This window comes from Corvus hawaiiensis, chromosome 25 (genome assembly GCF_020740725.1).
Source record: "Corvus hawaiiensis isolate bCorHaw1 chromosome 25, bCorHaw1.pri.cur, whole genome shotgun sequence".
NCBI lineage: Eukaryota > Metazoa > Chordata > Aves > Passeriformes > Corvidae > Corvus > Corvus hawaiiensis.
Window position 1 is genome coordinate 2,651,128 of NC_063237.1, and position 24,589 is coordinate 2,675,716.

At 52.8% G+C, this 24,589-nt stretch overlaps 1 protein-coding gene across 2 annotated transcripts in view; it reads left to right on the plus strand.

Annotated features, from left to right (window-relative positions):
• The window catches only part of LOC125338382 (protein CEPU-1), a 356,024-nt gene that overhangs the window by 23,044 nt on the left and 308,391 nt on the right, over positions 1-24,589 (plus strand). Inside the window, exon 1 of one of the 2 annotated variants that reach the window (XM_048329067.1) lies at positions 13,998-14,034. The exons of the other annotated variant lie outside the window; for it this stretch is intronic. Coding sequence (XP_048185024.1) covers positions 14,013-14,034 — 22 coding nt within the window. The 5' untranslated portion in view covers positions 13,998-14,012. Of the gene's footprint in view, positions 1-13,997; positions 14,035-24,589 lie in introns of those variants that run through there. 2 annotated transcript variants of the gene reach the window in all.

Genomic DNA, 24,589 nt, shown 5'->3' on the forward strand with positions numbered 1-24,589 from the left:
TACACAAACAGTGGTAGCAGCGTGGCCAAATACCACCTAAAGTGGGACGGGACGTGGGGGAGAGTGGAGAGCAGAGGCGATGATCGCTCTATCCAGTGCAGCAGGTTGTCCCTGGAAATGGAACATGAATAAGTAATTTGGATAAATAATGGAGCTGTCTGAACTGTAACAATAAAGAATAAAAGTGCTGAGTGTGTCTCGCTGTGATTTGTGGGGTCACACTGTCTGAGACGGTGGAGCCCTTGCTCCCACTGGTGAGCGGGAGCTCGCAGATGGGTCTCTGGGATGTCACAGAGGGGACTTGGACTTGCCAGCAGGAGGGAACAGTCTGTGGTCCAGATTTTATGCTGCTGCAACAGTTTTGTGGACCCTGAGAGATTCCTGTGTCATAGTCTGGCGGTGGATGACCTCTGTGGGGTGAGGGTTGGGTGGATCGCAGCTGATTTCACCCTCCACTGGGGTTGGGCACATGTGGGACCTGCATCATGGGCAGTTGAGCTGCCCTCTGGTGATAGAGCCCTTCTGCAAGGGTTTCACGAGCCTCAAAGTTATTCCAAGTCCCCAAACAAAATCTCTATTGCAAATTAGTGTTTTCTTCTTCTGTCTCTTTGAAGGGATGTGGCAAATAATTATTCTCCTGCTTCGTATGATATTTATGTAAGGGAAGAGAGTTGTCAATTCTTACTCAATCTTCTCTTTTAGTGACAAAGCAAACCCCGGTGTCTTTCATCTTTCTCTGGAGTTGTCTGCATCTCTTACTCATTTCATTGCTATTCCACGGATTCACCCTGGCTCGTCCCGGCTGGGACGTGCAATCAATTGCTCCACATCGATTAGAGATGTGTGTCTTGCACTGTGGCAAACGCACTTTGGATTGATCTGAGAAGAAAGGGAACCTCCAGCTGCGGGCTCAGGGCAGCCAGATGTGCTGGGAACGAAGACAAAGTGTCAGCACGGGTCGGCGGGAGGTGATAACGTGTTAAGTTGCAGTGACTTGGCCTTTACTTTTCTGAGAACCCCGTGTCCATGTTGGGCTGGAGTCCTGCAGCTGAGCACTTGCTTTAAACCAAGTGGAGCAAAACGATTCTCCTTTGTCCTTTTTACAACACTCATGTTAAGATTTGTCATCTTCCGTGGCCAGGTTGAATCCTCCATGATTTGGGGGCTGCTCTAACACCCCAGTTCCCTGGGTTTTTCCTCTCCTTTTTGTCCACGTGTTCGATGTTTTCTCTCTGAGTGTGTCGCACCACGGTTGTCCGTCTTTGATTTCCTACTGCTCATTTCCAGAGGAGATTTGGGATTCTGCTCCTACCCTCAGAACCCTTCCAGCCCCTCTCCTCCTGGCTGGGCATCGTCTACAGATTTTAATCAGCGTTCTCCCGGCTCCGTAACGCAAGCAGTTAAATGTAAATGTCGGAGAGAGCAGGGCTCGGACAGACCCCGGAGGAATCCCGCTGTAGGCTGCCCTCCTGGCATGGCTGTAAATAATAGATAAGCACTCTTTGAGAGCGCTTTGTCAACAGGCTGTTATCCCTCCTCCCCTCTGCCCCCAGCCTCAGCGATTACATCCACTCCGTGCTTCCTCAACTTTCCTCGGAGGTGCCGCGTGGGACTGGCATCAGGAGCCTTATTAAAGTCAAGGTATATCATGTCTACAGCTTTCCTCTTATCCACCAAGTCTAGTTATCCTGTCAAGGCGGAAATTAGGTTGGTTTGACATGATCTGTTCTTGACAAACTCGTGTTGGTGGTGGATGTGGGGTTTTTTTCTCACTTTATTAAATTCCCGGGCCTTACATGCTATGATAGTTTCATCGTTTGTTTTAGTATCTTCCCGGTGATTGAAGCTGAGCTGATTGCCTACAGCTCTGGGTTTTTTTACTTAAAGATATGAAGATTTCTTGCCCTTGCTGCTGGCCTCCATGAGCTCCCAAAGAACAGCGCTGGTGGCTCAGCGACGTTTCTGCCCGATTTTTCATCACTCTCCAGAGACTTTCCTCAATCTCTGCCAGTTTAATTTTTTTTTAACCCCTCCTCTATCCGTGCTCCAGCCCGAAAGCCATGTCCCTGTTAATATGAAATTTGGAGCTGTCTGCTGACCATACACCTGCTTTCATATGGATCCAATCAAACATGGCTCCGAGCATCTCTGCCACATGCTTTCCCTGACTGCTTGGTGACAGACCCAACATTCCTTTTCCTTTTCCTCTGAACAAATCCACGAGCCTTTTTATTCCCCTCTCATATCTCTTGCTAATTAAAACTTGTTTTGCATGTTAGTGCTGCTGACTTTATCCCTCTGTGCCATTATGGCTCTGTTATACCCATCCCTAATTATTAGCCCTTGTTTCCATAATTTTTTTCATGGTTCCTTTTTTATTCCCAGGTCATTGAATGGCTCTGAATTCAGCCACAGCAGCCTCTTCCTAGGATTCCTACCTTCCCTTTGCACAGGGATAGCCTGCTATTGTGTGTGTAATAAAGTCTCTTTCAGTAACTGCCAGCTCTCCCCTTCTTTGTGATTATTTTCCCAGGAGAACCCATCTACCAGCTTCCTGAACTTTTTGAAATCTGGCTTTTGAAGTCCATTATCCATATTCCCTGGCTTTCCATCGGGTTGAGAACTCAATCGTTTCCCCACCACTCTCACCCAAATTACTTTCCTCCTTAAAGGCTGTAGTCCCTCTTTCCTAGGCAGGAAACCTCAGGCTTTTCCCTGCGCCTTCCCAAACGCTTCCCTGGAACACGGGCTGGATGGACTGTGCCCTGCCAGGCAGTGCTCCAAGTACTGTCTGTCCTTCTGTCTCTGTCCCTTGCTCCTTGGTTGGATAAGGGTTTCCCAGGGATGGAACCCCCTTCCCTTGGCTTTCAGCCTCTCCGTGCTCTCCCTGTCTCCTGCTTGTGCCCTGCTCCACATGAGGATATTGGGCAGCTTGCTGCCATCCTGGTTACCTCACTGCTTGTCCAAACCACGTGGCACAGACGTGTCCAGGTCCATGTAGGAAGGGCTGGCTTCCTTTTCCAAGTCTTCTGTGTCAGTGGCCCAGGAACACAAGGTTTTGGTGGCCATACAGACCCCACGGGCAGTGACAGGACCTGGGCATGCTGCTTGTCACTGAGCCAGAGCTGAGAAGGCAAAAATATCTTACACTTGACTCTGAACTTTAAGGCAGCAGATTTGGATGAAGTGAATCCTGTCCTCCCTAACAAAGATGTGTAGGGCCTGTTGTCCAAGACCTTTAAATGTCAACAAGGAATTCTACACAGCCCACAAATCTTGGTGGGGAGCTGACAGGGACTGCAGTGCGGGGTGAGCTCTCTGGCTCCAGAGCTACAGGTCTGCCTGGGAGCGGAGAGCAGACCTGGGGAGGAGCTGCAGTCACGAGTCAAGGGGTCTCAGCAGGGAGTGCTGGTGGTTGCTGGAGCACATCCATCTGCTTCAGTGAAGCAGAGGAGGTTTAGATTGGATATCGGGGAGAAATTCCTCCCTGTGAGGGTGGGGAGGCCCTGGCACAGGGTGCCCAGAGCAGCTGTGGCTGCCCCTGGATCCTTGGAAGTGTCCAAGGCCAGGTTGGACTCAGCCTGGGATAGTGAAAGGTGTTTCTGCCCACGGCAGGGGGTGGAATGAGATGAGCTTTAAGGTCCCTTCCAACCCAAACCTACCTGGCATCTGATGACTGAGTGGTTTCTGTGGAGACAGCATGTGGGAGTCTCCTTTCCCAGTGGATTTGTGGTAGCTTTTTTTAAAGCAGCAAGGCCAGGCTGTGGCAGCTCAGGTGTGGCTCCTGCGGGGCTTGGATACAAACACGGAGATGTTGCAGAGTGGCTGGATGGCATCAAGAGACTCCCAGTGAAGTCTGAGACTGCAACAGGTCCAGTCTGAAATAACTCAGGAAAACAATCCTATTCCCTTGGAGTCCAGTGAGAATAAGGGATTTGCCCCTCCAGCTGTGCCTGAGAAACCACAAGTGGGTGTTGCTTTGGTTATGCTGGCACCAACCAAGGTGGAGTTAAACGCTGGCTGGCTCGTGTGTTGGACTGGTGTTAAACACGGGGATTTGGGGGCTGGACCTCCCCCCAGGTGCTCTCTGGAGCATGGAAGGCTGATGCCTGGACAGCCACTCGCAGAGGATGCAATTTGGCATTTCCGTGGAGGTGGCGGAACAGGAGCTGGTGGCAGCAGGGCTGTGGGTGCCACAGCGATGTCCCCACGTGCCAACACCTTGGCAGGGAGCACACGGGCTTGCTGACAGACACCTTCCCTAAACAGGCTGTTGTGTCCTCAGGGATGTGTCACCAGCGCCCAGCTGTGACAGCTGGATGTGCTGCTGCAGGGAGGCACAAACACACAGGTTTGAGCTGCGCTCTGATAGAAAATACATCACCCAGGAGCTCAGGCAGAGGTGCTGTGGGGTGGGATGGCCGTGCCGGGGCCCACTGAGCCCCCCAGGACCTCTCCCCTCTTTCAGAGAGTTGCAGTGCCTCCCAGTAGCCCAGGAGGACATTAAATTTAATGGATGTCCAGAAATTATCATATCTGGGAAACACTCATTAATCTCTGTCTGCCTCGCTGGGTTTTATTTTCTTCCGAGCCCCACTCTGCCCTGATCCTTTCTCTCAATTCATGTCATCTTCTTTCCACCCAAGTTTTGCCTCCCACCCCTTTTGGCTCCTGCTGCACCTAGGGAAGCCCTTTGCAGAGTCTGTGACGCAGAGCCCATGGAGAGCACACTGAGAGGTGGGGCTGGAGCTTTTGAAACACGTCTAGATTTTATCAGTGGTTATTTTTGTTGCTTTGTAGGGCTGTGGGAGCAGAGGGGGAGATGGTTGATGGCTGCTGGCTGTGGGCAGGTGATGGGCTGGTCCGGCAGCTCAGCCTGATCCCTGGTGTTACCTGATGGGTTTGGCAAGGGAATGCTCCTCCACACCACCAGATGTGCTTCACTGATGAGCCTCGTCCCCAGTCTACACCACAGGGTGCATCTGCTCTCCACCCTGGAATAAGCCTGGATTTCTTGCTATCCCATCATAAAATGGTTTGGGTTGGAAGGAACCTTAAAGCTCATCCAGTGCCACCCCCTGCCATGGGCAGGGACACCTTCCACTGTCCCAGGTTGCTCCAAGCCCTGTCCAACCTGGCCTTGAACACTTCCACACATCTCAGTGGCCGTTTGCAATGGATTATTTCAGGTGTTTAGGTATTTATTCTGGAAATTCATACAACACAGCAACGTGTGCAGGGTTGCAGTGGTCTGTAAGGAAAGGCTCTGGCTGGCTGAGGAATAACTTTGGATGAAGAGTCCTAAAGATCCAAGCTCCATCTAGGGAGTCACACTGGTGGAGCAGTGGGGACGAGTGGCTCCAAGCCCTGTCCAACCTAACCTTGTCTCTTTCCAAGGGTGGAGCATTCGCCACCTCTCTGGGAAACCTGTGCCAGTGTTTCACCACCCTCACCACAAAACACTTCCTAATATCATCTGTACAGTCAATCCTCCCTGCTCCAGTGGGCAGCCTGGTGAAGGAGGGAAGGTTACCCTTGCACAAGGGCTCCTGCTGCTTTGCAACATCCCTTCCCTGGATGGGATACCACCTCCAGCCCCAGATATGATCCCTTCCCTTCCTTTCCCTTCCCTTCCCTTCCCTTCCCTTCCCTGCCCTGCCCTGCCCTGCCCTGCCCTGCCCTCCCCTCCCCCTAAACACAACAATTTGTTGAAATTGAGTGAAATAGGCTTCTTAACAAGTAAACTAATTTGTCAGGAAGGTGCCAGGTTTCCCTCTGCAGTGCAGGCCCTCTCTGCCGGCACCGCACGTCCCGACTCGCCACTTACGGCACAGTTGGGAATAGCTCGGCCCCGTCAGCAGGGCTGTAATTTGGCACCAAAGCTCTTTCCACACAAAGATTTTTTTGTTTAATAAAGCATAAGACTGAACAGTTTGCTCTCGCTCGTAGGTTTTGAAATACGCATTTAATTTCGGCTTAATGAGGAAATTATTGTGTATAAAATGAAATGCTTTGTCAGGCGCTCCAGGACGGGGCTGCTGTAGGATGAGAGCTGTTGGGACAAGTGGTGCTGGGAGATCTTGGGGATGGGGGATGCCGAGGGCCAGACCTGCAAGGATGAGGATGGACCCGCAAGGCAGGAGCGAGAGATCGCTGAATCGTGGAATAGTTTAGGTTGGAAAAGACCTTTAAGCTCACTGAGTCCAGCCACTCCCCCAGCACTGCCAAGCCCACAACCGAACCGTGTCCTCAAGTGCATCAAACGGGGACCAGCTGCCCTTGGTGTGCTGTCACCTGCTTTGCTCCCCTCCCCGGGGTGGCCACGGAGGCAGGTGAGGAAGGGACGAGGAGGGGACACTGGTGGCAGGTAAGGCTTGGAGGGGCTGAGCCCCAGCCTGCAGTGGAGGAGGAGATGTCTTAAATCCCTACTCCAAGGATGGTGACTCCACCACTTCCCTGGGCAGCCTGGGCAGTTCCAGGGCTTGACAGCCCTTGCCATGAAGAAATTTTTCCCAATATTCCCTAAGTCTTCTCTGGAGCAACCTAAGGCTGTTTCTTGTCCTTTTGGTGAAATCCTAGGATGGGAATGGCTGCAGCAAAGGAGAGCAAAGAGCTGTATAGAGGAATGACTTGAATTTTCCAAGTATTTTTATTTATAGGGAAGTTTTCTTGCATGAGCCTCACCAGCATCTGTAGAGCTATTTCATGGCACTGCTCTCCCAAAGCTGTACAATCCAGGGGTGGCAGAGGAGGAGGTCTGGGCAGAGCAGAGATGCTCTGATGGTCCTTGGCAGAGGTGCAGAGCTGGGATAGGGACTCCAGGCACTGTGTGTTGTGGAAAATAAATGCCTGTTTTCAGGTGTGCGTGGGAGGAGTAACAGGCAAAGCGTTTGGGGACCTTCAGCTGCAGGTAAGCAACGGCCAGGTGTGTTGTTCCCCCGTGCCTTGACTTGGAACACATCATACCTATGGAAAGGCACGAAAGATTGGAGAATCCCAGACTGGTTTGGGTTGGGAAGGACCTCAGAGCCGCTCTCATTTCACCCCTTGCCATGGACAGAGACACCTTCCACTACCCCAGGTTGCTCCAAGCCGCGTCCAACCTGACCTGGAGCCCTTCCAGTGCCTGTTTGCGATGGACTATTTCGGGTGTTTAGGTATTTTGATAATTCAACCAATACAGCAACCTGTGTGGGGTTGCAGTGCTCTGTAAGGAAGGGCTCTGGCTAGCTGAGGATAAAAGGTCCTAAAGATCCAAGCTCCATCCAGGCCCTCCAGTCACACTGATGGAGCAGGGGGGACGAGTTCAAAGCCACTGCACAAATAAACTCTAATAGCTTTCCTCTTGCATTTATGTTATTAGGGGGTTCGTTTGACTGGCATTATGATGATAAATGAAAAATGCTTTGCACCATTACGTTGGGCGCTAATGCGTAGTGGGAAGAATTTTCTACTCATTTAAAAAAAAAAAAAAAAAAGAAAGAAGAAAAAGGCAGAGGGGGAAAGTGGTGGGTTTGTGCAGCACCACCGAGCTCTTCCCATGCAGCACCGACCTTTCACGTGTCCCCCCCTTGTCCCTCTGCTCTCGCTGGGCTGGGGCAGGGTGGCTGTTGAGTCCTTGTAGTGCATAAATCCACATCTCCACAGCTCGGCGTTGCTCCCATCCGGTGGGTTATCCTCCCTTCTGCACCACATCCCGCATCCCTGCAGGGTTCGGGATGCCACTTCCAGCCCCAGATATGAACCAAGGGCAGTAGCTGTAGGGTGAGGGGCACGCTGGGCCCCTGAAAGCTCGCTCAAAGTCTACAGCCTCCCTTGGAAGCCAAAGGAGGAGTTTGACAGTCCAAAGGCTTTCCTTCGTTTTCAAGCCGTGGAGCAAATTGAGTTCAGAGGGTCACTGTTACTCCCAGCTGCCGCGACAGAAATCCCTAATGCACCGTATGCCAGCTTTCTCCAAAGCTTCGGCTGCTTTTTTATGAGGCGCTGTCACTCTATTATCTGCCTCTGAGTTGGTCTTTAGCTCTTTAACCTCATGAGAAGGGAGGGAAAAGGAGCCTTGAAAAGGGGGAAAAATAAAGAGGAAACAGGATGCTCCAAGAGCAGCTTTTCATCCTCACTCATGGAGCTGTAATTGGGTGCTTGGCGAGAGCTTTTTATGAAAGGGGCAGGTTTGAAATGTTCTGGGTGGGGGCAGAAGGGGCTCTCCATGTCCTTTTCAGGGGGAGGTGGATGGGGGGGGTCGGAGCTGACCAGAGACACCGGCATCAAACGGGGACCAGCTGCCCTTGGTGTGCTGTCACCTGCTTTGCTCCCCTCCCCGGGGTGGCCACGGAGGCAGGTGAGGAAGGGACGAGGAGGGGACACTGGTGGCAGGTAAGGCTTGGAGGGGCTGAGCCCCAGCCGGCAGTGGAGGAGGAGAGCTCAGTGTGGGGCTGTGACATGGGGTGGGTGCTGGCTGGGAGGCATCACCCATGGGTGCCTGGGTGCTGGGATGGATCACCCGTGGGTGCCTGGGTGCTGCCACTGTCACTGGGGTTGTGGGTGCCCAGTGCAAGCTGGCAGGGAGGAAGGGACGGAGCAAGGAGGTGATGGTTCTGGAGCAGAGGGATGATCCTTGCTGCTCCTCCCCGACAGTTTGGGGCCGTAGCAAGAGGCGTGGTGGGATTCTCTCACAGAGGGAAACTGAGGCGGGGGTAGATCAGGCACCAAACCCCATCCCTGCTTTGCAACCAGGAGCTAAATGGGAAGAAGAGGGGGAGCAGTGAGGGGCTGCGGATTCACCAAGCACCCGGCTCCTTCCAGCAGCAATTTGCTGCTCCTGGCCGGCTGCTCCGTGGCACGAGACAGGGCTCTGCTCCGCGCTCTCTCCTGCATGCTAAACACGCCGGCTCCCTGCAGGATCCTGCAGCCTTCTGCACTGCTCTGCTGCAGAGGGGGTGGGGAGGCGGCTCTCGCCTTCCAGCACAGCAGCAGGCGGATGGCGGGAGGTGGAAAACTGCAGGACAGAGCCCTCCTTCCCTGGACGCTTTCCTGCGGGTCCGTTTCACCCCCAGAGCATCCCAGCTCATGCACAGCGTGTGCCCAGCCCGCGCTGCTGCCGGTCCGGGTGCTGCTGGAGCGGAACTCACCCCGCAGGGATGTGCAGCCCCCAGCCCTTTGCTGCTGCCTGTCTTTATTTCTGCTCCCCAGTGGATGAAACTGTCCTGGGGTGGGGTTTGTGGATGCTGGTTGCTTGTTTGAGCTCCAAAAGCTATCGTTGGTGCTGCGGGATAAGGCGGTGTCCTATCCTGACCAGGGTGCTGAGGCCACCCATGGCACCTAACCCTGGGTGCACAGCGTGTCCCCCACATGCCTGGCTGACAGTCGCTCCTGAGTCCATGCTGAGACTCTGTAGGAGAAGTTTTGAAGGAAACAGAGCAGCTCCTACATTTTTTAGGGAACACATTTTTATTCCTTCAGTTAAGTGAGGTCTTCTGTTCTTCCTGTTGGGAATCCATTGGCTTTCCATTTGGTCATACTTGGGGGCACATTCCCCTTTTCTTGCCCTGTGTTCATGTCAATTTATTCAAAATGTGAAAGCAGACTCATGGAGTGGTCTTCACTGCTCCAACTCCTCCTCCAAACCCACTTAGAGATGGTTTTCACCAGCACTGGGGGCTGAGAGCCAGGGATGGCTCAGGCCACGTGTGGTGCCAGGCTGAGCTTTGGGACTGTGGTGGCCTCTGCTCTGCAGGGAAGTTCAAGGGAAATGAGATCCTGAATGGATGCATGGATGGGGAGGAGAAGTTCTGAAGGGTTTTACCTTGTAAGAATCCCTCAGGAGAACAAGCTAGGGAGGTGTGGGGAGAGCTGGGAAGGAGGGGAGTGAGGGGTTGGTGTGTTTGGGAGAGAGTTCAGGCTCTTGGCTGGTTTATAGGGTGGAAGGAAACAGGCAGCTGCATGAGGAATAGCAGGAGCAAGGTGTTTGGGAGAGGTCAGGAGGCCAGCAAGGACCCCTGAGTGTGGGACATGCTGGTGTCCCTCAGGGCTGGATTTCCACATTCCTAAATAAACCTCCATGGCTGCAGCCTTCGCTTGGGTTTACTGGCAAAGGAGGCTGCAGGGCAAGAGCACATGAGGGGGCTTATGGTCCTCAGAAACACATCCCTGCCATTTCCAAAGTGCTCCATATTTTTGAGCAAGGACCAGAAAACATCCAATTGTGCTTTTTCCTCTTTTCTAATAATTCCTCCTTTTCAGAGCTAAATAATAGAGAGGGAGAGGACACCAAAAATAAGAATGGAATAGTTTTTTAAAGAAATTTTAGTCTGTGCCTAACAAAGAAACCACTAAGGAAACACGTCTGGGTTTTTTTGAGAAAAGGCGTTTTGAATGGGGTGAGGGTAGAGAAGGAAAGAGAGATCACATTAAAAACTTCCACCAGCTCCAGTAATGAGATTAAGGGAGCTGCCAGATGAAACCATCTGCCTAATCTTCTACCCGGAGTCGCTGTGTTCCCATCTCCCATCCAAGGATGGGACCAAAGCCACCTTTTGCCATGGACTGGCCTGACAGGAGATGTATACAGGTGTCTGCCAGGGAAGGACTGCTCACTCCAGACATGGAGCTCCTCGCTGAACATCCGAGGAGAAGGGGGAACGAAAAGGGAAAAAAATAAAAAAGGGGGGAAAAAAAAAGAAAAAAGAAAATAAGAAAGACACTCATAAAAAAGACAGTTTGACATTTTCTTGACTGTTTTGAAATTTTCCTAGCACAACAAGCTGTTTATCCGCCACTCCAGCTCTTATTGAATTAAAGTGTGGAGGGGGTGTTAGGAAGAAATCAATTCGTGCTCCATATGCTGCTCTGCCGAGGAACGTGGCTCTCTGCACACTATGGAATATGTAGGGAAGGGTGGGGGAAGGAGAGATAAATCCATCAGCTAACAAGATAAGTGCCTTGTTCCTCCATCTGTTACTGCTGTGTCCTTATCTGGGATTGCAGCATGGCAGCAGTGATACATCTTGTGTCAGGTATTATATTCCAAATTCATATGAATGAATTTCCATGCTCGCACCAATCCGTGATCCCGCCGCCAGCCCCGCCGTGGGTGCAGCTTTTGCCGCCGAGCCGCCGCGGCTTGCCCAGCTCCATTTCTGCCGTCGTAATTTGTGACTTGAGAGGGATCATGTAGGGACAACTCCAGCTCGGCGAGGGGCTGGTAGAGCCGGGAGGAGGACCTGGATAATGGCCAGCCCTGGGATGCTGACAGGGCGGACATGTGCTTTGCAGACGGCCAAATCAGCTTGGGAATAAAGCGCGTGTTTAGAGGTGGCAGGAGGGACAAGGGCTTCTCAGGTCTTTGCTTTTCTGCTGAGCCTTGTTAGGTGGAGCACTGAATGGGCTTAAACTGAGGTAGGATGGGTTAGATGGGATATTGGGAAGAAATCCTTTCCTGTGAGGGTGGGGAGGCCCTGGCACAGGGTGCCCAGAAAAGCTGTGGCTGCCCCTGGATCCCTGGAAGTGTCCAAGGCCAGGTGGGACGAGGCTTGGAGCAACTTGGGATAGTGGAAGATGTCCCTGTCCATGGCAGGAGAGTGTAATGGGATGATCTTTAAGGTCCCTCCCAACCCAAACCACTCTGGGATTCTCTGTCAGCAACATCCTTGGGGTGTGGAGGCTGCACTCCAGCCCTCGTGTCCGGTGGGTAGCAGGGAGACAGGCAGTGCCAAAGCACCTTTCACATCAGCCTTAAACAGCGCTTTTCTAGAGGCATCAACATCTGCTGCTGCTGGAGGAACCAGATTCCTGCCTTGGACCAGCTAACAAAGTTTTTGGGAGCAGAAGTTGGATGGGACAGATCTGCTCCTGCCGTGTGACCGTGGGGAGCTCATTTAGCTGGACATGCCCAACTCCTGATGGGCTGCCCTGCCCAGCTGCAGACCAGTCCAAAGGCATCTGGCTGCAGAATGCTGAGTTTCTACACCGTGCTTGTGTTTAAAATCAATTTATCTCTGGACTGGGCTCAAGACCTGTACTGGATTCAGTGGCTCAGTGTGGGATGAGCCAGGCTTTTCGGAGCTGGGAGCTGCTCTCAAAGTCTGCTCTTATGGCTAATCCTGGTGCACTTGTAATTGAAGGCACAAACAAAAGCTGCTGGGGGATTTTGGGGTGGTCTTCAAGCCTCTGGTGTCTGTGTAACCAATCAGTGCCCGCTGTGTTGGTTGTTACAACCATCTAGTGAGCTCGGGGTCCTCAGAGCTGTCAGCAGCCTCGAGGTATAAATCCAAGTCTGGCCGGGATGCAGCCGGCTGGTAAAACCCACAGCATCATCCTGGGGTGAGGAACAGCACTGCCATTTGTTCCTTCATGTTTTTGAACACTTGTGTGCTGTCGGGCCAGCTTTTCCTGGAGAAGACACTGTGGAGATACAGAAAGTTTAAGCAGGGAATGGGAATGCATCTAAGTCATCTCTAACTGGCCATACTCCACTGAGTCTCTCCTGACCTGCAAGCCCTTGGCTTGCCCTCAAGGACCTGCTGCCACTGAGGAGATGAATTAAGTCTGCACTGCTCATACAGGGTTTTCTCTCTGTCCCTCATCTTTGGAAATGGGATTTTTCGTGGCTGGAAAAAAAGAAAATCACAGAAGTTTTTTGCCCAACTGGGCTGAAGGAGGCTGGAGAGAGATTGGTGAAGGTCAGGGCTAAATCCCAGCCTTTGGCAGCAGGAGGGTTTGGAGCTGGGTGATTTATTCTGGGGCCAGTTTTCAGTCTGGGTTTGTATGTGCTAGCAGAAGGCACAGACAGTGGCACAGTGCCCAAGCCAAGAATTGAGAAACCTGGTTTTAGACATAAAATCTAATTTGGAATTAAAGCACAGGAGTTGTTAATATGCTCATGGGAATAATCTGTGCCTGGATCCCATTTTCTGCTTCTCATGTGTGTTAGACTCCTTTGAGCAACATCCACGGGGAGGGATCACTCAGGGTGATGCGTAGAGCTGGGAGAGAGTCAGTAAGAGGAGTCCGTACTCACCAAAACCTTTGGAAAGGGAGAAAGTGCAATGCTGCCATTGAGCACCTGGCTCCTGAGCATCCCTCTTGCCTGGGACTGGGATCTGGGAAGAATTCAGCCCCGCTGAATAAATGGTTCAAATGGGCTTGGTTGGTAAAATTGTGTTTTTACTGCCGAGGATATCAGTCCAGGTGGCCCTGGAGCGCAGAGGGATGTGGGAGATGAAGCAGCAATAAAAGCAGGAGTTGTGCCTTTTTTCAGGTGGTCTTTTCCTCTCCTTTTGTGCCTCTGAATAAAAGGAATGAAAGCGAGAACACTTATCTTTGCTGGCGTGAGCATCGGGGGAAAGAGCACGTTTCACTTGCAGAGTGGTAAAAAGTTTCAGGAAAGAGTCGGGAACAGGACCCCGAGCTCAGCTTGCCCTGGGTCCCCTCAGAGCATGGGAGGTGTGGTTTGATCTTGAAATATCCTTTCTGAACCCGTCTTGAGCTGAAAAGGCGGAGAGATGCCTGAGGGAAAAGCGGGAGCATCGTCTCTGCCCTGCCTGCGGGAATCGGTGCTGGGACAAAACCCAGCTCCAAAGCCAAGACTGAGCAAACCAGGTGTGTCGAAGCCAGAGAGGATCTTTTTTCTCATTCCCACCTTCTTGTTCTTGAATAAAGATGCTATTTTTATTTTCCCTTCTGTTTAGCCCCGATGGGCTTAACCCATCTCTGCAGAGGCACTGAAATCCCAGCTCTAATTTCAATTAAGAGCGCTCCTTTTGATTGCAGCCTAGGCTGGGGTTTGGGATCTATTCCTAATCCCTATATTAGCACTGATTCATCTCTTCCATGAGTATTATCATCAGCAGCCCTTTGGGAAGGGAGGGGAGGGATCTTTCGGGAGGATAAATACCATTTGTTTGTGTTTGTATTAGCTTCCACGCCGCATCCTGATTACATCCCGCATTTTGACACAACAATTATTATTAATTTCCCGGCGTCTGCGTTTGGATTCTCGCCGACACAAAGGGAAGATGACGGATAATGTCAGGCTCGGTAATTGGGTGGGGGAGGGATGGAGAAGGATGGGGGGGGGGCAGTTGGGATATTATTAGATTGCAATTCTCAGTGTGGAGCGGGAAAGGTATTTCTCAGCAGATGTCGGCACTGGCTATTTATCCGCAGGTTAGCGCCGGCGGAGCGATTGTCTGGGACACGCTCAGCTCCCTCACCCCTGCCCCTCTCTGCCCTCTTCCTCACAGAAATCCCATCAGCTCTGTATTGTGGGAATTGGCTTTTCCAGAGAGCCCCGCTGGTTGCTTTCTGCTCCGGCGCTGCTGTCTTTGCAATTAACTTGGCTGAGGTGAGCCCCGGCTGGGAAGCAGTGAGCGCAGGGCTGCGGGAGGGCTCTGCTCGGGGGTCAGGGGTTTGGGAAAGCCTCCATGGGTCTGGATCCCTCCGGTGGGGGGTGTAAGGAGCTGGTGCCCATTGTGGAAACTCCTGTGAGCTGCCCAGTGTCGCTGCGGGCAGAGCCAAGGTGGTGGGAACCCGCCGGTCCCGCCTCCTTGTTTCAAAGATGTTGTCGTGAACATCCAACATCCTTGACATCCAACCTTGATCCAAGTGTTGGATGCTTGGCTGGGGTAAAGGTGGTAGATAATGAGCAGAAAGGTGATGGAGAGACATTGCTGGTGAAGATATCAGAGCAGGGTGTGTGCCCTGGTGTCCCTCTGTCCTTGCTGCCGGGGATTTTTGATAACTGCCTGCTTTTCTCCTTCATCCGGCCTTCGCGGGAGAATTGCAGCAGGGCCGGTGTGTTGAGCACAGCCCAGGCGATGCAAAATCCAGAATACTCAGAAAAACTATTCAACAGCAGGCATGCACAGACAACCTTCTTCTCCCAGATCTTGCATCCATCAGCTGATCACTGACTTGCATCGAGTCATTCCTTACTGGCACAGGATGCCCAGAGAAGCTGTGGCTGCCTCTGGATCCCTGGAAGTGTCCAAGACCAGGTTGGATTTGGGGTTGGAGCAACCTGGGATAGTGGAAGGTGTCCCTGCCCATGGCAGCGAGTTGGAATGAGATGGGCTTTAATGTCCCTTCCAATCCAAACCATTCTGGCCTTTGGAAACCTGGTGGTATCTGAAACAATGTGCTGGGAGGGAAGGTCTCCTGTCCTTCCCGTGTCTCGCTGTTGTCTCGTCCCTCCCACAGAGCTTGTGCTTGTGAAACGCTGCGTGGTTCATCCCCTGCTCTCGCTGTGCAGAAGGAGGTTTGAGTTCAAGCTGGGAAAATAATAAATAAACCAAAGGATCTAACTGTGATTCAGTGAGCATCGATTTCTGAGGCTGCTCCTGAAACACGGAGAGGTGCTTGAGATGGAGGGGAAGCTACAGGAGAGGAGGAACAGATGGGTCTTTGAACCTTTGGGAAACCTCCCTCCTCTTCTTTATAAATCTGTGCAGGGCAGGTGATGTGCTGGAATAGCTTTTCCTCCCCAGCACGGGTAGTGAAGATGGTGATGGAATTGATGGGGTTTCTGGGGAGGGGACCTGCAGTCCTGGGGGGTTTTAGCAGTGAGATCGCCAGGCTCTGTTGGGAGCTTGATGGGGATCTGGGAGATGAGCAGAAGTGCTGCTGGTGCCTGACCCTGGCTGGGGCTGGACAGGGCTTTACAGCCATGCTTAGGGCAGCAGCATGAGGTCAAACGGTGTCCCTGCCTGAGAGAGGACCAAGAGCATTGACCTTGTAACTCGTGAGATCATTCAGAAGAGGGTGATAGGTTTTGTTCCTTAATCTTTGAGCTCTGGCTGTGCCTGGCACCCACAGTCAGTGCTGGCTCCCATCCTGCTGTGCCAGCCCCATGGCTGGATGCTGCTGTGAGCATCCTGTGGTGCTGGGGCAGGAGGCACGCTCGGTTTCTGGGATTTGTGGTTGTTTTGCTAACCATGCCCTGCTCTGACATAGCCAGATCCCCCTGCTTGTGCTCCCTCCCTCTGCATCAGGCCCTGTCCATCCCAAGCCCTCTCTCCCTTTGAAGTGTCCCAGAGCTGGGCCCCGGCTCTCCTTCATCTCTCCTGTGCAGGTTTTCCCTGTAGGGCAGGAGTCAGGATCATGGCTACCTCCAAATCATCTTGTGTGTGAGCTGGGCCTTCCCAGTTATCCTGCAAAGTGTTTAACCCTGGGGACAGCGCTCCCAGGGCGGGCAGCTTCCGCACAAAGGGACATCTGGTCCATCCCAGTGATGTCGATCAGTTGGATGCCATGAGCTGCGTTGCTTGGAGGTTGCACTTGACCACTGGAAGGGCTACATACATCCCAGCCCTGGAAGTGTTCCAGGTCCGCTTGGACAGGGCTTGGAGCAACCTGGGAGAGTGGAAAGTGTCTCTGCCCACGGCAGGGGGTGGAAAAAGATGATTTTTAAGGTCCCTTCCAAGGCTGACACACAGGGCTCCTGGTCCTGGTGGGGCAGAGCTGGGATGGCTTATCCTGGCTCTGAGTCCTGCCCATGGGTAGAAACAGAAGGTGCTTTTGAAAGCTTTTCTGTGATGTAGGGCTGCTTTCCCTGCTGCCCAGTGGCTGCTCTGGCTGACACACAAAGCTGGGCTGGCCAGAGCAGCGGCTTTGTCTCCACCAGCCATGCAGGAGGGGCTTTGGGATGAGCCAGGCAGCTGGGCTGGGCTAGCAAGGCAGTGTGAACCTGCACTGGGGATGGGATCCTGGTCTGGAAAGAGAGTTAAGAGGTTTTGTTTGGGTTTTTGCACCTTCTGACAGCTTGTTGAGGGGGCTGTTGTGGGGCTGGAAGCACCTCCTGAGCGTAGTCCTGAAGTATTTACCTACGGGTTGGAATGGACTTGGCTTGGTGAAAGGAGTGGATTTGATGCTTTGCTCTAAAGCCAAGCCAAATCATAATCTCTGGATCCAGCAGCTGAAATTAAAGAACATGCATTGAGATTAAATTCATTGTGATATTTAGTCTTTTTGGACGCAAGATCAGCTGAAAGGGCAAGAAAGACTGAGTCAGGCAGGGGTGCTGTGGCGTGGTACCTGTGTGTGCTGGGACCTGGGCGATGAGGAGCAGTTTGGTCCCAGCCGTGTGATCCTGGCCAAACCCCTTCTCCGTGTTTTCCCCTCTCAAACTTTGATCTTTTCTCTTCAGCCTTTAAGCACTTCCAGCCGTGGATTTGTGTGTTCAATATCCAGCCCAGTTCCTGTGGTGTTGCTAGGGGTTAGCATAATGGCAATGGTAAGGCAGGGAATTATCAGAGACCTTATCAGCACAGTCAAACCTGAACTTTTTTCCATTTTTCCCTTTCACCCCAAAAGCAGGACGGGTTTCCTGTGCACTGTGACCTGTAGGTGCTGGAGCCAGGCCGTGGGGTCATGTCATCTCATAGAAAATCCTTTGTCCTTAGAACAATAAATCCAGCGTTTCATTCCCCCCCTTGCATCTTTTTATGTCCATTTGCACATTGAAATCTCTTCAGCTGACTCCTGCCAGTCTTTACAAAAAGCTTTTGCTGCTTCAGATGTTTCAAAGATTGCAGGGTTGCCCATCAACCCGAGAGCTTTCCTCGTAAGCAGCTCCAGCTCTGCAGAAGGCAGTGGGAGGGAGGTAAATGTATTTGGAAGAGATGGGGAAGGGAGGCAAAAAGAGAAGGGGTTTTATACCCTGTTCTCCGGGGGAAAGCATTTTTTATCTCTAAATCTGTGTAATTGATGCTCAGATACTCTGGTGATGAGTGCCTTAGAAATGCATCTGCAGTAATAATCTAATATCCGTTTGTTAGGGCTCCAAGGAAATCTAATAATACTGATGCTTTGCCTAATAGAGCTCCTTTCATCCCAGGATAAAATGCAAGGAGTTCGAGATGGAAAAGACCAATTTTAGGTCGTGCAGTTCATCTCCCTTCCCATGCAAAGTCTCGAGGTGTTTTGCAGACGTTAAATAATTAAGGAGTAGTTATGGTCAGAGAGGCAACAGGGTGAAGAAAGCAGCAGCTGGGGAGCTCCTGGGTGTGCTGCCAGGCTGGGAACTGGGAGCTCCCCGGGGTGGCACCTTCCCATCCGGCAGTGAGGTGTGAGTCAGGAGTGCTGGGTTTTACTGGGGCCTCGTATGTGTGCTGGTGTGGACTCTGGGAGTTGCTGAGGGTGGAGGTGATCCCTGACTCCTTGGATCTTGGCCAGCCCAGCGGTTCTGGGACACCATCCCTGCTAGAGGGGGATTTACCAAAGGCATCAGGATTCAGGGCAGGCTGTGCCAGCTGGGGCAGGGCAGCAGCTTGGTGGCTGCAGGCACGACTTTGTCTCCTTTCTGACCATCCACCTGAGAAACGCAGGATGGTGATGGAGCTCACCTGAGCTGAAAGCCCAAGGTGTCCCTTCTGCAGGAGCAGCCCCAAAGAGGAGCTGTGACACGATTTTCTCGTTCAGCAGCAGCTCCTGGCAGGAGTTGTAGTGGATGAATCTCCCTCAGTCTCCGTTGTTGCAATCACTCGGTATCAGTTTGTTATCTTTTGTTAAGGGCTGGGTTTAGGTTTGCAGGTGACGCTCCTCAGTGTCACCCCACGTAAGAGCATAGCACCAGCCTGGAATTCAGTCCCTCCATTGCTGGATCCAAATGAGGCATGATCCCAGCAATTCCCTGCCTGGGAAACACTGCCATGGAGGGTCTTCTCCCTCCTTGTTTGCTCCAATTGCCCGTGGACCAGGCAGGATCCAGCCCGTGGGACTCCACTTTGCCCTGGGACTGTGGAGGGAGGAGCAGCCAGGACAGCAGGAGCTCCTGAAGGATTCGTGCTGCTGCCAGTTTTAGCCTGTTTTGGCTCCACATTCCCCAGGACGAGGGTGGCAGGAGGGTGGGATTTGGGGATTTGCAGGATTAATGATATCTGCAGTGAGGAATCTGCCCCCTGCGGCTCCGTGCCGAGCGGAGCCGGCAGCACGGGGAAATCACCTGTGACCGCTTCCTCGGATGTGCCCTCCTGTAAATAACCTGGAGATGAAAATGTCAAGCCTGGAGCTCCTGATGCCAGGCTGAAGGAGGGGATGAGCAGAGGGAAATGTGTGTGTTGGTGTGGGAGGGCGAGATATGGGGACAGCGCTGCGGGGAGACAGTGCTGCAAACCCCGACAGGGAGGGCTGGAGCCGATCTCTGCAGGGAACAGGCTGGGAGAGATGCCGGGAAGGTGCCTGTGATCCTGTGTGGGGCTCTGTGAGGGTGGCAGGGTGTGTGACTCTGCCTTAGGATGCTTTTCCTGGGACTGCAGTCCCAGAATGTCCAGCTGGCTCCCGCTCCCAGGGATGAGCCTTGGGGAAGGGATTTTCCTGGTTAAATGTGGAGATGTGTCCTTTCATCCCCACAGAAACAGCATGGAGGGATGGCTGCTCCCCTTCCCTGGCCAGCTCCTCTGCAAAGAGAGTCTCCTCTTGGCCCTTTGCTTCTCTGCTGAGTGTTAATTAGAGTGCCAATTAGTGTTCAAGGTCAATTGGATTTGCACACTTGCTCCAGTAGCAATTGGAGGGACCCCATGTCCTCATTTTGGGAGGTGAGAGGCTGCTCCCTCTCCATTGTCATCCTGGCAGCCTGGCAGTGTGCCCTGCACATCTGGACTGCTGTGTGCACATCTGTGCAGCCCTCACATGGCTGATGGGAAGCAGCAGGTACTGGCATGGGGAGAGGGGAGAGGGGAGCACCTCTGCCTCAGTGGAGTGAACCCAGAAACACTCAAATAGGAGGAAAAAATAGATTTGGGAAGCTGGCAGAGGTGACAGGGAAATGAAAGGGTTGGAATTGTTTAATTTGTGTTTCAGCAGCAGAGCTGTTGTTGGTTTTGTTGCAGCGGACAGTGAGAGGTCAAGGAGAGGGCAGGTGTCAAACAGCCCATGCACAGAGTCCTCAGCAAGGGTCAGCATCCTCAGCCTCAGTTCCCGCTGCTGAATCTTGCTCCAGCAAGATCCAGACAGGAGGATTTCGCCCTTCCTGGGAGTTGTGGACAGTCAGGACATGCGATATCCTCTCCAGGAATTGGTGTGTGCAGGCATAACCCTGGCAGCCTCAGTGCAGCATGGCTGGATGTCGCACCATCCCAGCTGACCTGAAAATTTGACTTTTTTGGGTGTGGGGCAGGTAGCAGAGCTGTCTTTTCATGACTGCCTCAAGTGCAAGGGCGCAGCAAAGGCACAGGGAAACACCTTCCCGAGTCCCGAGCGTCCTGCCATCTGGGCTGTGCTACGGGACTGGTGTCCGTGCATGGAAAAGATTTTGTAGCCGGGGCTGGGATCCCTCCTCTGCTCAGCCAGTGTGCCCACAGCCCCCACCCTGGCCTTGCCATTGGGATTTCTGGGCACAAAACAAGGAGCAGACGGAGCGGGAACATGCAGAGCAGCTGATGCCTACCCAGAGGTCGGACACCAGTACCCTGCCCCATCCCTGTCTTCCTCCCATCCTGAAATTCCCTGTGGATGCAGAGAGATCCCTACAGCGTGCAGCCAGGACTGTGCACGTGCCCTGAGAGACACAGGCACGTCCTCCTCCACCAGCGCCTGCCTTCCCCACAGGCAAAGCTGGCTGTGTGAAATCTGTGCTGGGGGCATCCGCTTGATACCAGCTCCAGTCCAAAGCCGATGAGGAATGCACAGACTGGCAGTGCCGGACTGCATACTAATGGTGTGAGAGCTTGCAGGGAGCAGGGAAGAAAAAGGGAAGGAGCCAGACTGCAGCTCCTGGCTACCCACGATTGATTTATTACCAGGTTTGCTGATGAATGTGTGAGAAACGCTATTGGTGATAAAGCAGAAAGCCCGTAATTAAAGTAACAGCTTTCAGTTTTTAAGCACTGCTTGGGTGTTTTCTTCTCTCTGGCAAATTTTGTGGCTCGGTGCCACTCGGCAGCATCCTCCCCCTACCATCCCCAGCCTAAGCTGCCTTTGGCTCCAGTCTGGAGGTGCTGTGCCAGCCTGGCAGTTGGTGAGGGGCCGGGTATGGTGTGATTTGGTCAGTGGCTGGTTTGGGGAGGGAATGTGGCATTTTTGGAGCCCTGGTGGCATATGCATCTGTGCAAGGAAAATTCCTCTCCTCTTGCACCTGCCAGAGGGGCTAGGCAGGATCTGGGGAGATACAGGGCACTGATGCTCTTGTGGGGATCAAGATTTTCTTTACATCCTTGCTGCCCCTTGCAGAAGGTGCTCAGCACCTTCCTTGTAAGTGGCTGCCTGGGTTTTGTGCATTCCCATGGATTGCTCCTGCCCAGACCAGGAGCTTGCTCCTGCTGGTGGCTGTGCAGGTGCAGCCCAGCCCAGCTCGGCAGTGAGAGCACTCCACATCCCCTCCAGCGCTGAGCCTCCTCGACTGGCTCAGAGCGCCTTTCCCAGCACCGACCCGCTCCATCCCCTCTCTGGGGCTGCTGCTTGGTGGGCTATGGATCCAGTGATCCACAGGGAAATATCTGGTACCCTCGGGTAGTAAATGGAGCAGAGAGGCACCGAGCCCCTTGCAGCAAGAGGCTGTGATGGATGGGCCGGTGGATGGGAGGATACGTGCGGTGAGGGATGGCGGAGAGGAGGTGAGTGCTCTGCCGATGACAGATGGACAGACGAGGAGGGTGTGTGGATATGGATGTGGATATATCCGCAGGTAGGTAGGCAGAGGGTCTCTCTGATGAGAGATAGATTGGGAGAGATGGATGGATGGGATATTTATAGTGATGGCTAGGTAGATAGAGCTGGATGTGTGTTGATGAATAGGTGGATGATGGATAGAGGGCAGGGATTGTGGGAGCTGGCGAGCTAAAGGGTATATATGGTGCTAGATAGATTAGATAGAAGGATATATGTGATGATAGAGAGATAGTATAAGCAGCAGCCTCCGAGTCCCCAGCAAACTGCTACTCCGAGCTCCGGTGTAATTCCCTTTTGCCCTAGTAAATTCCTTATCAAGGCAGCTTTTTTTTTTTTCTTTTTTTTTTTTTTTTTTAATGAAATCTCCTTAAAATAAAGAAAAAAAAAAAGAAAAAGAAAAAGAACAGATCACCAGCAGCAGCCCTTCCCGACTCCTCCGCTGACAGCCGCTGACCCGGGCTGGCTGTTTCCATGATGACAAATTAACCGATGCTCTGCAGCAGCTTCAAGTTTTTCCCAGCAGCTGCGGCGGGGTCTGCCCGGGAGTCGGCAGGGAGATGCCGTCCCTTGGCTCCCACCTCCCTCCCTGCTTTGGGGAAGCCTCTCTGTCCTCGGGCAACCTCCACATGTCCCCACAGTGCTGCGGGCACGCCAGGCATCGGTGTGTGGGTTGTCCCCGCTGCTGGCTCGTTGGGAATGGGGTGCCTCTCTGGGCTCAGCGAGTTTTGGCAAAGCCCGGTGCGATTCCCGGCGTTCACCAAGAGAAGGGCTGTAAGATGAGCCTTGGCTCCTTTCCCTCTCCCTGCTTCCTCCCGCAAACAGCTGAGGAGCCCCAGGGACAGATTGTGCACAGAGGAGACCGAACTCCCCGCCTGCAGGATCCGGGGCTGTGCGCCGGTGGTTTTCCCTTATCCCTGAGCAGGCAGACAGACTCAGCAGACGTGGGGAAGTCTGGCGTTCCTCTGTGCCGATAGCAATTAAGATGTGCTAATGGGTTCAGACGAGCACCTAAAAAATGTGGATGTTTCACTTGAGCCTTCTGGAAGCTTTTGCTCATCTGCAAACATTGCTGCTGGTGGGAAACGAAAGCGTTCCATGGCACAGACGCCTTCTGCGGCGGCGTCTGGAGTGACCTCTTCGTCCCGATAGGGAAGATGTGTGCCGACGTCTCCACAAACAGTTCCATGGGTGAGGGGATGGGTGTGAACGCCTTTGAAATGGCTCTGAATGTCTCTGCCAAAGGTTTGTTACAGACCCCAGACAGCCTGGCGCCTGACACAAAAATGGGTCTGCACGAGCCTGGACTTCTGACTTTTGGGGTGAAATGCCAGGTTCAAGGGGGGATATGGGGTAGGCGGTTTGGGAAGGCTGCACCTTCCTGGTACCTCAGCAATGGGGAAAGGAAGAGGGCAACGTGTGGCCGGGAGTTTGGGATAAGAGGAGGCTGCGTCTTCCGAAACCTCGAGAGGGAAAACCCCGCGGGCCTGTGCCCCGGTGGACTCTCTGCCTTTATTCGAATAAAGTCGCAGGACTCCTCTGTCTCCTTTATGGACACTGGCTTTTCACGTGGTATGGAAGGTCAGAGAGCCCTCGAGGTGTTTTCTGAACTTCCCCACGGAGGTTTGACCTCAGCCTGCCTTTGGGAAATGCAGGATGCTGTTTTACCCATCTCTCTGTGGCTGTGCTGGGCTTTCTGCTGAGCAGGATGTGGGAGAGAGACAGGAGTCCTGGACCGAGCAAAGGCTTCGCCTCTGCGCTGCTGCAGGGACCTAGAAAACAGCCAGGCACTATTTGTAAAAGATTTGGTGGAAAACACACTTCAGACCTGTTGGCTTCACCATCTCAGGTTGCTGATGAGGAGAAAGGTGATTAGGCTCTCCCTGGCTCTTAGGTTCACCCAAGGGGTGGTTGAAGGGGTGATTTCCTCTTCTGATCCTCAGCACAGCAGCCGGGGCATCCTGGCAGACTGTTCACAACCTGGAGCCACAGGAGTGCCCATATTTGCAGGGAAAGGCTGTAGCTGGTGCAGGCTCTGCATTTCATAGAATCCCAGAATGGTTTGGGTTGGGAGGACCTTGAAGTCCATCTCGTCCACCCCCTGCCCTGGACACCTTCCACTAGCCCAGGTTGCTCCAAGCCCCATCAAGCCTGGCCTTGGACACTGCCAGGGATCCAGGGGCAGCCACAGCTGCTCTGGGCACCCTGTGCCAGGGCCTCCCCACCCTCACAGGGAAGAATTTCTCCCCAGTATCCCATCTAACCCTGCCCTCTGGCAGTGGGAAGCCATTTGCCCAGTCCCTGTCTACTCCTCATCCCCCTTTGGACAACACATCCCCTGGTCACTGTTCCAAGCACCCTGGAGCACCCTGGAGTTCAGGAATAAATAATATAGGGGGTCCATATGGTGCTGGTTCACTTCTCTCTCCACCAGCGTCTGTCCCTTCGGAAACCAGTACAGACCCATTTCTGGCGAATCTGGCTTCCCCTTTCCTAAAATAAATAAATCCACGCAATAAATGGAAATAAATCCACGCAATAATCCAGCATTCCCAGCAGACTGAGAGTCGCCTGCTCTCTTCCTGGATAGTGGAGGAGATCCCCTCTCATGCAGGCAGTGAGACACGGGGAAATGCATCTCCATGCAAATCTCTCTCCCCTTCCTTGGCAACTTCATCTCTTGATCATTTCTGACAGCCCAAGTTTTGTCACCCAGACGCATTCGAGACAAAAAAAATAAAAAGGGAAAAACACAGCAAGTCAAAGCAAGTTGGAGATGTGATTGGAGGAAGGGAGAGGGAATAAGAAGTAGGAGGAAAAGGAAGGTCCCTGGAGACAGCAGTGAATATGTAAACTTTCTCGATTTCCTCTGCCTACTCATACCTCTGTGTGTTAACAACTAACAGACATCTTGTATATATTTGATAAATAAGCCTCTCCATTTATTCAGAGGAGTGAATTTGTAGCTATTATGATTCAAATGGCATGACAG